General features: G+C 43.1%; 1 protein-coding gene across 5 annotated transcripts in view; it reads right to left on the minus strand.

Moving 5' to 3' along the window:
- The window catches only part of trrap (transformation/transcription domain-associated protein), a 315964-nt gene that overhangs the window by 270915 nt on the left and 32944 nt on the right, over positions 1–12105 (minus strand). For all 5 annotated transcript variants that reach the window (XM_072269108.1, XM_072269109.1, XM_072269106.1 and 2 more), the window contains exons 15-18: positions 10177–10489; positions 9039–9136; positions 5463–5657; positions 4291–4482 (exon numbers count right to left, since the gene is read on the minus strand). In XM_072269108.1, the coding sequence (XP_072125209.1) occupies positions 4291–4482; positions 5463–5657; positions 9039–9136; positions 10177–10489 (798 nt within the window). The remainder of the gene's footprint in view (positions 1–4290; positions 4483–5462; positions 5658–9038; positions 9137–10176; positions 10490–12105) is intronic.

Here is a 12105-nt window from a genome sequence, read left to right on the forward strand (position 1 = left end):
AAATTAAAACTTATGTACTGTCATCGTCACCTTAGAAACTATTCATAAATTTCAAAAGGCTGGTGGTCCTTCCCCGAAAGTACATTAACATACGGATCATAGGAACAAAACATTTAAATTTCTGTTACAGCTCATTAAATTCACTCAACCTTGAATTTCCTGACAGGGTGAACAAAAGAAGAGTGTTTCACTAATATATTATTTTAAAGTGACCTTCATAAAATAAAATTACATATTAAACCATTAATCATCAAGCAAACCACATTTCAAAACAGTCACATCATTTCAATCCATCAAGAGTCAATTCAATTTTTTCCCCTACACATACAAATTTGAAAATACCGTACAAGGAATTTGAACTACAAGAAACATTTAACCTAATTAATGGAGAAGAAGAAATGAGAAAAAAAAGAGCAAGCCACCTAGCTTTGCCTACACACTAGTAACCATCTGCTTCATACAGTGAATGGTCTGGAAAGCACTGACAGGGAAGTGGTAAAGGCAGATTCGGTTGTTGCATTGGAGAGGAGCCTGGATAAGCAGCTGAAAGGAAAGAATTTGTTAACTAAATATATAGATATACTGCATTCAACTGAAGTGGACCAACAAGCCAACTGGCCTCCTCCTTTATAATGCATAATTCACACAATGGTCATTAAGTGGTGATTCACAGAGTACTCTTACATAGAAGACTACACACAAATGTACAGAATCAATGTCACACTGCAACTTGGAAGGTGAAAGACTAGAACTAGGGGACAAAGCCTTAAGATTGGGTGGCATGGTAGCACGGCAGTCAGTACAGCACAATTACAGTACCAGCGACTAGTGTGCAATTCTGCCACTCTCTATAAGAAGTTTGCACGTTCTCCCATGACCGTGTGTGTTTTCTCTGGGTGCTCCAGTTTCCTCCCACATTCCAAAGATGCAAGCATTAGTAGTTAATTGGTCACATGGGTGTAATTGGGTGGCGTGGGCACATTGGGCCAGAAGGATCGTTTACCGTGCCGTATCTCTAAATAAAAAATAAATAAATATAATTCAGGCAGAATAAATTTAGGATGGAGATGAGGAGAATAAGGATAATGAGCATTCATCTCATGAGCATGCCAGTAAGGCATTTGATAAGGTTCCCCACAAGAGGCTCATTCAGAAAATAATGAGGTATCAGATCCAAGGAGACCTTGCTTTATGGATCCAGAACTGGCTTGCCACAGAAGGGAAAAGGTGGTTGTAGATGGTTCATATTTTGCATGGAAGATGGTGACCAGTGGTATTCTCCAGGGATTTGTTCTGGGACCCCTCCTTAGACCATAAGATATAGGAGCAGAAGTAGGCCATTAGGCCCATCAAGTCTGCTCTGCCATTCAATCATGGGCTGATCCAATTTCTCCAGTCATCCCCACTCCCCTGCCTTCTCCCCATACCTTTTAATGCCCTGGCTAATCAAGAACCTATCTATCTCTGCCTTAAATGCACCCACTGACTTGGCCTCCACAGCTGCTTGTGGCCACAAATTCCACAGATTTACCACCCTCTGACTAAAGTAATTTCTCCACATCTCAGTTCTAAATGGACGGCCCTTCAATCCTGAAGTCATGCCTTCTTTTCCTAGATTCCCTTACCATGAAAAAAAATTTTGCCATATCTAATTTGTTCAGACCTTTTAATATTTGAAATCTTTCTATGAGATCCCCCCCACCCATTCTCCTGAACTCCAAGGAATACAGCCCAAGAGATGCCAGACGTTCCTCATATGGTAACGCCTTTATTCCTGGAATCATTCCCATGAATCTTCTCTGAACCCTCTCCAATGTCAGTATATCCTTTCTAAAATAAAGAGACCAACACTGCACACAATACTCCAAGTTCAGTCTCATGAGTGCCTTATAGAGCATCAAACATCACATCCCTGCTCTTATATTCTATACCTCTAGAAATGAATGCCAACATTGCATTTACCTTCTTCACCACTGACTCAACCTGGAGGTTAACCTTTAGGGTATCCTGCTCAAGGACTCCCAGGTCCCTTTGCAACTCTGCATTTTGAATTCTCTCCCTATCAAAATAATAGTCTGCCCGTTTATTTCTTCCACCAAAGTGCATGACCATACACTTGCCAACATTGTATTTCATTTGCCACTTCTTTGTCCATTCCTCTAAACTATCTAAGTTTCTCCGCAGGCTCTCTGTTTCCTCAACACTACCCACTCCTCCACCCATCTTTGTATCATCGACAAATTTAGCCACAAATCCATTAATCCCATAGTCCAAATCATTGATACACATCATAAAAAGCAGCAGTCCCTACACCAACCCCTGTGGAACTCCACAGGTAACCGGCAGCCAGCCAGAATAGGATCCCTTTATTCCCAATCTCTGTTTTCTGCCAATCAGCCAATGCTCCACCCATGCTAGTAACTTCCCTGTAATTCCTTGGGCCCTCATCTTGCTAAGCAGCCTCAAGTGCGGCACATTGTCAATCTATCCAACTAATTCCTTCAGAACCCAAGAGTACATTCCATCTTGGATTTTCCCAATCCTTTTCGTGATTTTTATAAATGACCTGGATAAGGATGTAGCAGGGTGGGTTGATAAGGTGGGGGTGTTGTGAATAGTCTGGAGGGTTGACAGAGGTTACAGCACAGCATCGATAGTATGCAGAACTGGGCTGAGAGTGACAGATGGAGTTCAACCTAAATAAGCGTGAAGTGATTCATTTTGGTAGGTCAGACTTGAAGACAAAATATAATATTAATGGTTAGACACTTGGCAGTGTGGACAATCAGCAAGATCTTAGGATCTGTGTGCATAAGACACTCAAAGCTGCTGCGCAGGTTGACAGTATCGTTAAGGCGGCATATGGTGTGTTGGCCTTCATCAACCATGGGACTGAGTTCAAGAGCCGTGAGGTAATGTTCCAGTTATACAAACCTTAGTCAGACACCACTGTGTTCAGTTCTGGTCACCTCATTAGAGGAAGGATGTGGATACTATAGAGAGAGTGCAGAGGAGATTTACAAGGATGTTGCCTGGATTGGAGAGCATGCCTTATGAGAATAGATTGAGTGAATTTGGCCTTTTCTCTTTGGAGTGACGAAGGTTGAGAGGTGACCTGATAGAGGTGTATAAGATGATAAGAGACATTGATTGTGTGGATAGTCAGAGGCTTTTTCCCAGGTCTGAAATGGTTAACATGAGGGGGCATAGTTTTAAGGAACTTGGAAGTAGGTACAAGGGGGATGTCAGAGGTAAGTTTTTCACACAGAGAATGGTGGGTGCGTGGAATGCACTGTCAGCAAAGGTGGTACAGACAGATAGAGTCTCTTTTAAGGGGCTCTTACATAGGCACATAGAGCTTAGTAAACTAGAGGGCTATGCGGTAGGGAAATTCTCAGAAGTTTCTAGAGTAGGTTACATGGTCGGCACAACACTGTGGACCAAAGGGCCTGTAATGTGTTGTAGTTTCTATGTTTCTATGATCAAGGAGGAGGTTTCAGACAAAGAGTATTCCCAACCAAGACTTCAGTAGTGGAGCTGGAAGAAGATGATGATACATCACAACAGCAGTGAAGGGGGAGGAAGGCTGCAGCAGTGAAGGATCCCCAGTCATATTGCACTCCATGCCACTGGACCCTGATCCTGATCTATTAAGGACTGGTGGCTGCCCGTGCTTCAGCCTCCCCAGGTAAAAGTCACGCACAGGTATCCTTCATTAAGGGAATCAACCTTAGCACCCCAGAATCCCGGACGACAACTCCTCCAGAGAAAATAATATTCAACTCGAGTGATCGCACTATTAGTCTTCTTCAAAAACATCACATCACCACAGTGTCACAGTGGTGAGTGCCTGGAATGCGCTGCCTGGGGTGGTGGTAGAGGCAGATACATCAGGGACATTTAAGAGACATTTAGATGGGCACATGAATGTGAGGAAAATGGAAGGATTTGGACATTGTGACAGTAAAAGAGGTTAGTTTAGCCGGCCATTTGATTACAAATTGGTTCATCACAACATTGTGGGCCAAGGAGCTCGTTCCTGTGCTGTACTGTTCTATGTTCTGTCTTCTATCAATCCTCAGTTCTGAACATGGCATCGGCAGACATTTAAACAAAGAACTTAAGAGAAAAAGGCACTGGGGCAAGGCTATGACAGTGATACATCTCCCTTCCAGTTCCCCTGTCAACTTCCAATATCCATTCGTTACAGCTGCCGGATCTGATTTAGGAATCATCTTTGTATGGTGAAAACACCACACTCTGTGCATCATCCAATCTCCCCATCCTCACCTTCAGCATCTGTTCATTTTCAGCCGCAAAGAGAGACACCGAGCCAAAGACCAGCTTGAAGAGCTTGAGGTAGAGGTTGGAGAGCTCCACGTTGGAGCCCATCTCTGGGAGGCGGTCCAGGAGGTACTCTACCAGGATGGTGGCGAAGAGAGCGGAAGTAGAAGGATTCGCCAAGAAAGAGTTGGCCACAATCTGTAGGAAAGACAGCAAGGCGGTAAGTCTCAGGGAGGTGCATCTCAGTCCATCTTAAATGGTGAAAGGTAAAATGCATACAGTAAACAAACTGCTGGAGGACCTCAACAGGTCAGGCAGCATCCGGAGGGGTCAATGGACAGCTGACGGTTCAGAATGAGATCTTTCATCATGATCCAGAATATCGGTCATTCCTTCCCTCCACAGATGCTGCCCAACACACTAAGTTCCTAGAGTCATAGAGTGTTACCAAACAGAAACAGGTCTTTTGGCCCTCCTAGTCTGTGCTAAACTGTTATTTTGTCTAGCCACATCAACCTGCACCCAGACCACAGCCCTCCATACCTCTCCCAAACTTCACTTAAATGTTGCGGTCGAACCCACATTCATCATTTCTGTTGGTGGCAGTTTGTTCCACACTCGCACCCCCTCCAGGTTTAACTTAAACATTTCACCCTCAAAACTAAAATTTTGCAAAAGACACGAAGCCAGGTATCAGTAAAGCAGGCCACAGCCTCAGTTCAGTACGGAGCAGATTCGGACAAAACTGGCCCTCACCTCGCCTCCGGTCCAAACATCCTGACCATTTCAATCTGGCCCGGTGCTTAACTGGCCAAACGTCAGGTCATTCCTTGCTCTACGACTACTCTGGGGCCTGAACCCTGCTGCCGGTTTGGCCTATACCCGACCTCTCTAATTCGGCTGGCATTTAAATTGCTTTATTTAATTACCCTCTGAAACGGTGTCAGACTCAGTTTAGGAGGCAATTCTTATACATCCCAATTATATCATGAACCAAGTCTATATCCAATTAAAGGCAAATAAAAAATTATCCAGCATTCTGTATTTTTATTAGATTGCAGTATCGGCAGAATTTTGAGTTGGTTTAAACACTTTTCTCCTCTGATGGCTGCTGTTGATGTGCCACTCATGTGGAATAATGTATTTTTTAAGATAATGACACTAAGATCATACTTTACCTGAAGTGCGTAGTTCTTTGAGATCCTTTCCACCATGTATGGTACAGTTGTCTGAAATATCTCTTTAAATGTTAAAGGATTCATCATAGTGAAAACACCAGCAAAATGCTCCAAAACTTCCTTCTCTTCCTTCATCCTTACTGTCTGGCAATTGGCCACTCGAATGTACGTTTGTCCATTCCCAGCGATCTGTACCTAAAATCAAAGAACACCACTAATGAGCCCATCATCGTCTTCTGGGTTCTACGGAGCTTTCTCCTGTAGAGCACAGGGAAGCAGTGCAAGTATTAAACAGCCTGTTAGTTACAGCATCCACACTGTATCAGAGATCAAAAAGGAATGCAAATGCTGGGAAGCTGGAACAACACACAAAGGAACTGAAGAAACTCAGAATGTCAGCGTTCACATCCTTGGGTTGTGTTCACATCCCTGCACATCCTTGGGTTGCGTTCGTGGTTAATGAAAATGGAACAATTCATACTTATGATAAATAAATGAATTTCAATCTAAATCCGACAGGCAGCACCGAGAGAGGGAATGTGAAGTTGACATTTGGGATTGAGATATTTCGTTAGGACTAGGCTAAACGTCCCATGAATGCCCTGTTCCTAACGAAGGGTCTCCACCCAAAATGTCAATTGTACATCTCCCTCCACAGACGCTGCCTGACCCACTGAGCTCCTCTAGCTGCTTTGCAAACAGCCCAAATAAGTTTCACTACACAATTATAAAATTAGAAAATAAAAACGAGGAATATTCACAACTGGTGGCTCTACAGCACCACCCCCTCCCCCACCAATGCCAAACCTGCTCCATCAATCAATCCATGATTTAATTCCTTCCCTGGGGTTCACTTTCCCACTCATTTCAATGTTATCAATGTTAATTTCATTTCTCACTCCACAGATGCTGCCGGATTTTAATCCAGGATTTCAGTGTCTAACGTTTTTCCTTTCACCCCACACGCACACATTGATATGTTATGACATGTTATATGGGGGGGGGGGGGGGTAAAGTGGATCTTCTCAGATATTTCCAAAAGGAAATTAGACTAAAATACAAATAGGAACATTGACCGGGTTATTAGAAAGTCAGGAAGACCTTGAAAAAGACCAAATAGTGACCCTAGTTTGCTTTTGATTCCTCACGCTCAAAGCATGCCTTTCCCATCTCATCATTCACAACCAATGTAAAAACGTAACTGTGCATATATCCATAGTAAACCTGCACAAAGTTCACTCGTTCCAAAATCCCTCTTGCTTATAGCCAGCTAAAGCAGTTGAAAATGAACAGAATCTTTATTTTAAATCAAGGGACACATTGAAATATATCATAAAGACTCGGTCAAGAGGGATTAATAGATTATGTTTAATTCCAGGCTCCTATTAATCAACAAGTCCTATGTACCAGCATAATTTAGTGTGCTCGGTTTGTTATTTATTCATCAATGAAGACATGACATTAACAACAGATTTTCACAAGTGGCCAGCTCGATAGTCAGCTTGTCCTCGCTGGAGGGGGTCTCATTGAAACCTATCAAGTATTGAAACGCCTATATAGAGTGGATGTGGAGAGGATGTTTCCTATAGTAACGAGTCTAGGTCCAGAGGACACAGCCTCAGAATAGGCTGTATCCCTCCCCCTCCTGTCTTCTCCTATCATTTTGGATCTCCCCCTCCCCCTCCAACTTTCAAATCCCTTACTCACTCTTCCTTCAGTTAGTCCTGACGAAGGGTCACGGCCTGAAACGTCAACTGCACCTCTTCCTACAGATGCTGCTTGGCCTGCTGCGTTCACCAGCAACTTTGATGTGTGTTGCTCAGAATAGAGGGATGTTTCTTTAGAACAGAACTGAGGGTGGTTTCTTTAGCCAAAGGGTGGTGAATGTACAGTATGTTTAAAAGCAGAAGTTGATAGGTTGTTGATTAGTAAGGGTGCCAAAAGTTCCAGGGAGAAGGCAGATGAATAGGGTTGAAAGAGATAATATATCAGCCATGATGAGTGATGGAGTGGATGTGATGGGCCGAATGGCCTAATTCTGCACCTATGTCTTATGGTCTTATATAATTGAAACTGGACTCAGTTATCTGGGATTCAGGATGTCCAGATGTGGAGGGGGGAGAGGGGGGGATTGCAGTTGCTGGCTACAGGCTGTCCACTGATAGCGTAAAGATTTTAAAGATTTTTAAAGATTAAAAATAGCTTTATTTGTCACATGTACATCAAAACATACAGTAAAATGCATGATTTGTGTCAACTATCAACATACTGCAAGCATAGTGGCACAGGAAAAGGGAGGCAAGTTAGCATAGGGGCTAGCATATGTTATTACAGTACCAGCGCATGGGTTCAATTTCCACCACTGTCTGTAAGGAGTTTGTACATTTTCCCCGCGACCAGGTCAGTTTCCTCCGGGTGCTCCAGTTTCCTCCCACATTCCAAAGATGTATGGCTTAGTAGATTAACTAGTCACATGGATGTAATCGGGCAGTGCATCTCATAGCACCTGTTACCGTGTATCTCTAAGTTACAAATTAAAATTGTGCTGCACACAACCCACAAGTGTCACCATGTGCCTGGCGCCAACATAACATGCAGGAAGCTCACTAACCCCAGCCCGTACATCTTTTTGGAATGTGGGAGGAAACTAGAGCACCCTAAGGAAACCTAAGCAGTCACATGGAGCAAGTATAAACTGTTTACGGAAAGCTGTACGAATTCAACTCTGATAGCAATCGCTGGTACTGTAAACTGTTACCATAACCGCTACCAGAACAGAATACTGAAAAGTTATTACTATATTTTTTTATTGTACTTGCACAGTTCATCTTCTTTTATTGTACAAATACAATTAAAAAAAATAATAACTTCTCAGTATTCTGCATTTGCAGAGCTTATCTTCTTTTATTGCGGCTGGTGGCGCAGTGAGATCAGCGCCGGACTCCGGTGCGAAGGTTCCTGAGTTCGAATCCAGTCCGGGGCTTTCCATCCGTGCCCGGTTGAGTGTCGAGCTCGCAACTCGGCCTCATGAAAAAATAAACTGCGCTGCGAGAAGGACGTGGGGGACCACTCACAGAATCTTTCCTCCAAGACAACCACTTGAAAAAGCGGTCATCGAGGCTCTGGCAGAGTATGGCACACAAAAAAAAAAAAATAAATCTTCTTGTCTTCATTGGTTGCTTGTCAGTCTTCATGTGTAATTTTTCACTGATTCTATTCTATTTCTTGGTTCTACTATGAATGCCTGCAAGAAAATGAATCTCAAAGTAACATATGGTGAATATATGTACTTCGATAATAAATTTACTTTGAGTGCGGGTCTTCAGGCTCTTGTGTCTCTTTTCCAATGGTAACAGCAAGGAGGAGGCATGTCCAGAATAGTAGGAGCCTTTAAAGATAGATAATTGACTTTTTTCAAAAATCCAACTGAATTGACAATTTTTTTTATTGTTGTCCCATATGACTCCAGGCTTACAGTAACATCTCTCTGAAACGACCTGGCAAAACACTTGGATTATAGACAGTGTCATCCCTGCTGGCAGCAACTAAATCCCATCACAAGGGTCAGTACTGTACCTGGTATATATCCAAAGCCTGCATGGCATATTTAACCAGCTTGATATAAATCTGTGTTTCTTTTGGCTGTAACTGTTTGTTGGGAATGAATGAAGCCTCTGTAAAGGGAAGAAAACAAATAGATCAGAACCTGATGACCCCACACAAGAGCTCTCCACACAGCACCTCATAAAATGTTATCACTTTGATGTTCTTATTTAATTACATCTCACACTGATTTACCCATTTAGGAAAAAGGCTTCACCACCACATCCTGCTGATAATCTGCATGGTGAGTAATTATTAATTATTAGGGTCACAGGCTTCTGATGCCAATCTCCACATCTCTGATACATGAGTCTTAATACACAGATACAGACCCTTTGGCCCAACTATAATGTTCACACAGCAAGTCCCAATTTCCTGTGTTGGGACCATTTCCCTTCAAGCATCTCCCCTCCGTGTACCTATACAAATGCTTCTGAAATATTATTGTACCAGCCTCAAGCACTTTTGTGGCAGATCATTCCATATACTCACCATCCTTTGCGTGACCCCAAGGACACATAAGTCTTTCCACTCTCACCCTAAACCCAGGCCCCTGGGGGGTGGCAAGAGAGGGAGTTGGGAGAGAGGACTCAACCTCCCTCTCAAGAACCTATCAACCACTGCTTTAAATATACCCAATGACTTGGCCTCCGCAGCCATCTGTGGCAATGAATTCCACAGATTCAGCAGCACCTAGCTAAGGAAGTTCCTCACCTCTGTTGTAAAAGGACACCCTTTTATTCTGGGCTGTGCCCTAGTGTCCTAGACCATTCCATTATTGGAAACATCCTCTCCATGTCCAGTCTATCCAGGCCTTTCAATATTTGGCAGCTTTCAATGAGATCCCCCCCCCCCAACTTTTTTCTGAACTCAAGCAAGAACAGGTCCAGAGACATCAAACGTTTCACATTCACAGGATCATTCTCGTGAATCTGCTCTGCACCCTCTACACTGACAGCACATCCTTTCTCAGATACTGGGCCCCAAACCGCTCACAATACCACAAATGTGGTCTGTCCAATTCCATATAAAGCCTCAGCATTAATGCCTGCTCTTATATTCTAGTCATTTGGAAATGAATAATAAATAAATGTGATAATCTGTCCTTTACCTCCTGGCGCTTTGCATGAGGTTATGCCCCAAGTAATTGTCTTTACTCCACAAACCAGCGTCTTAACCAAGCTGCGACAATCAGACACTTGGAAAGTCTGCTTCTCCTCCTTGTCCTTATCTCCATGTTTGTCCAAGGCTGGAGCGGGGAGAGTTGGCGTCGGTGGGGCAGGAGGAGGTACAGACGAGGTAGGAGTTGCTTGGGCTGAAGCAATAGGGGCATCAGTGGCCATCAGCTCTGACTGAGGTTTGCACTTCTTGAAAATTGTGGACAACTGATAGCGAGAAATGGTGTGAAACTTCAGGACAAACACCTGGAATTGAAGCAGAAATTCCAATCAATCGCGGAAGTGGATTTCAGCTGAAGGAAAGAGCTCAAACAAGCAGAATTAGAAGTTTACATCAGTAACTACCTCAAAATAATTAGGAATAAGCTGCAATAGTTAATAATTAAGCTTTAATAAAGAACTAAGCTGCAATACTTAATGTCTTAAATTTGGCATAATATTGCCAAATATCTGCCCCTAATATCTAACCTTAATTCATACACATAGTGGCCACTTTGGGAAGTACCTACTGCATCATGTTGTGCATTCAGAGATGCTCTTCTGCACACCACAGTTGTAACACATTGCTATTTGAGTTACTGTTACCTTCCTGTCAGTTTGAACCAGTCTGGCCATTCTTCTCAAACGCGAGGAATTCTGCAGATGCTGGAAATTCAAGCAACACACATCAAAGTTGCTGGTGAACGCAGCAGGCCAGGCAGCATCTCTAGGAAGAGGTACAGTTGACGTTTCCGGCTGAGACCCTTCGTGAGGCTAGTGCTGACGAAGGGTCTCAGCCTGAAACGTTGACTGTACCTCTTCCTAGAGATGCTCCCTGGCCTGCTGCGTTCACCAGCAACTTTGATGTGTGTGGCCATTCTTCTGACCTCTCTCATTAAAAAATGTTTTTGCCCACAGAACAGCCACTCCACTGGATGTTTTTCTTTGTTTTTCGCACCATTCTCTGTAAACTCTAGAGACTGTTGTGTGTAAAAATCCCAGGAGGTCAGCAGTTTGAGATACTCAAACCACCCTGTCTGGCACCAACAATCATTCAACAGTCAAAGTCACTTAGATCACATTTCTTTTCCATTCTGATGTTTGGTCTGAACAACAACTGAACCTCTTGACCATGCCTGCATGCTTTTGTGCGTTGAGATGCTGCCACGTGACTGACTGATTAGATATTTGCATTAATGAGCTGGTATACAGATGTACTTAATAAAGTGGTCATCAAGTGTATACTGTGTGGAAGTTGTGCCAAGGCAAAGTAATGGGCAGGAAGGGATCATTTACAGACAGTGGGCAGTCAACCCAGGCAAGAAAAGTCTTTGAAGAGCATAACTCACCTTTGTACACCAGGGGATCAGAGCCATGTCATACCAAGATGGGATAAGAATATAAACAAAGGATGTAAGGCATGTACCAACTAGTGGATAATTACATTACTCAATCTGAAGTGTTACGAGGAGCATTAGATGGCTCTGGGCCTGTACTCTCTAGAATTCAGAAACATGAGGAGTGCATCGCTTTCAAACCTATCGAACGTTGCCTCAATAGAGTGGATGTGGAGAGGAAGATATAGGGTATATTTAAGGCAGAGGTTGATAGATTAGTCAGGGCATGAAGGGATATGGGGAGAACGCAGGAGATTGGGGCTGAGAGAGAATTAGATCAGACATGATATAAATCGTGGAACAGACTCGACAGCCAAATGGCCTAATTCTGCTCCTATCTCTTATGGTTTTATTGTTGGCCTTCTATTGGTTATTAACATCTGTATTATCATACTGTGATTGCAGATTGATTATGTAAATAAGGAATTTGAACATACGCATGGTTACCACTTGGTCAATATCTGTGTCCATCTTGTCAATTTCTAT

The sequence above is a fragment of the Mobula birostris genome, chromosome 9, assembly GCF_030028105.1.
Source record: "Mobula birostris isolate sMobBir1 chromosome 9, sMobBir1.hap1, whole genome shotgun sequence".
Classification (NCBI taxonomy): Eukaryota; Metazoa; Chordata; class Chondrichthyes; order Myliobatiformes; family Myliobatidae; genus Mobula; species Mobula birostris.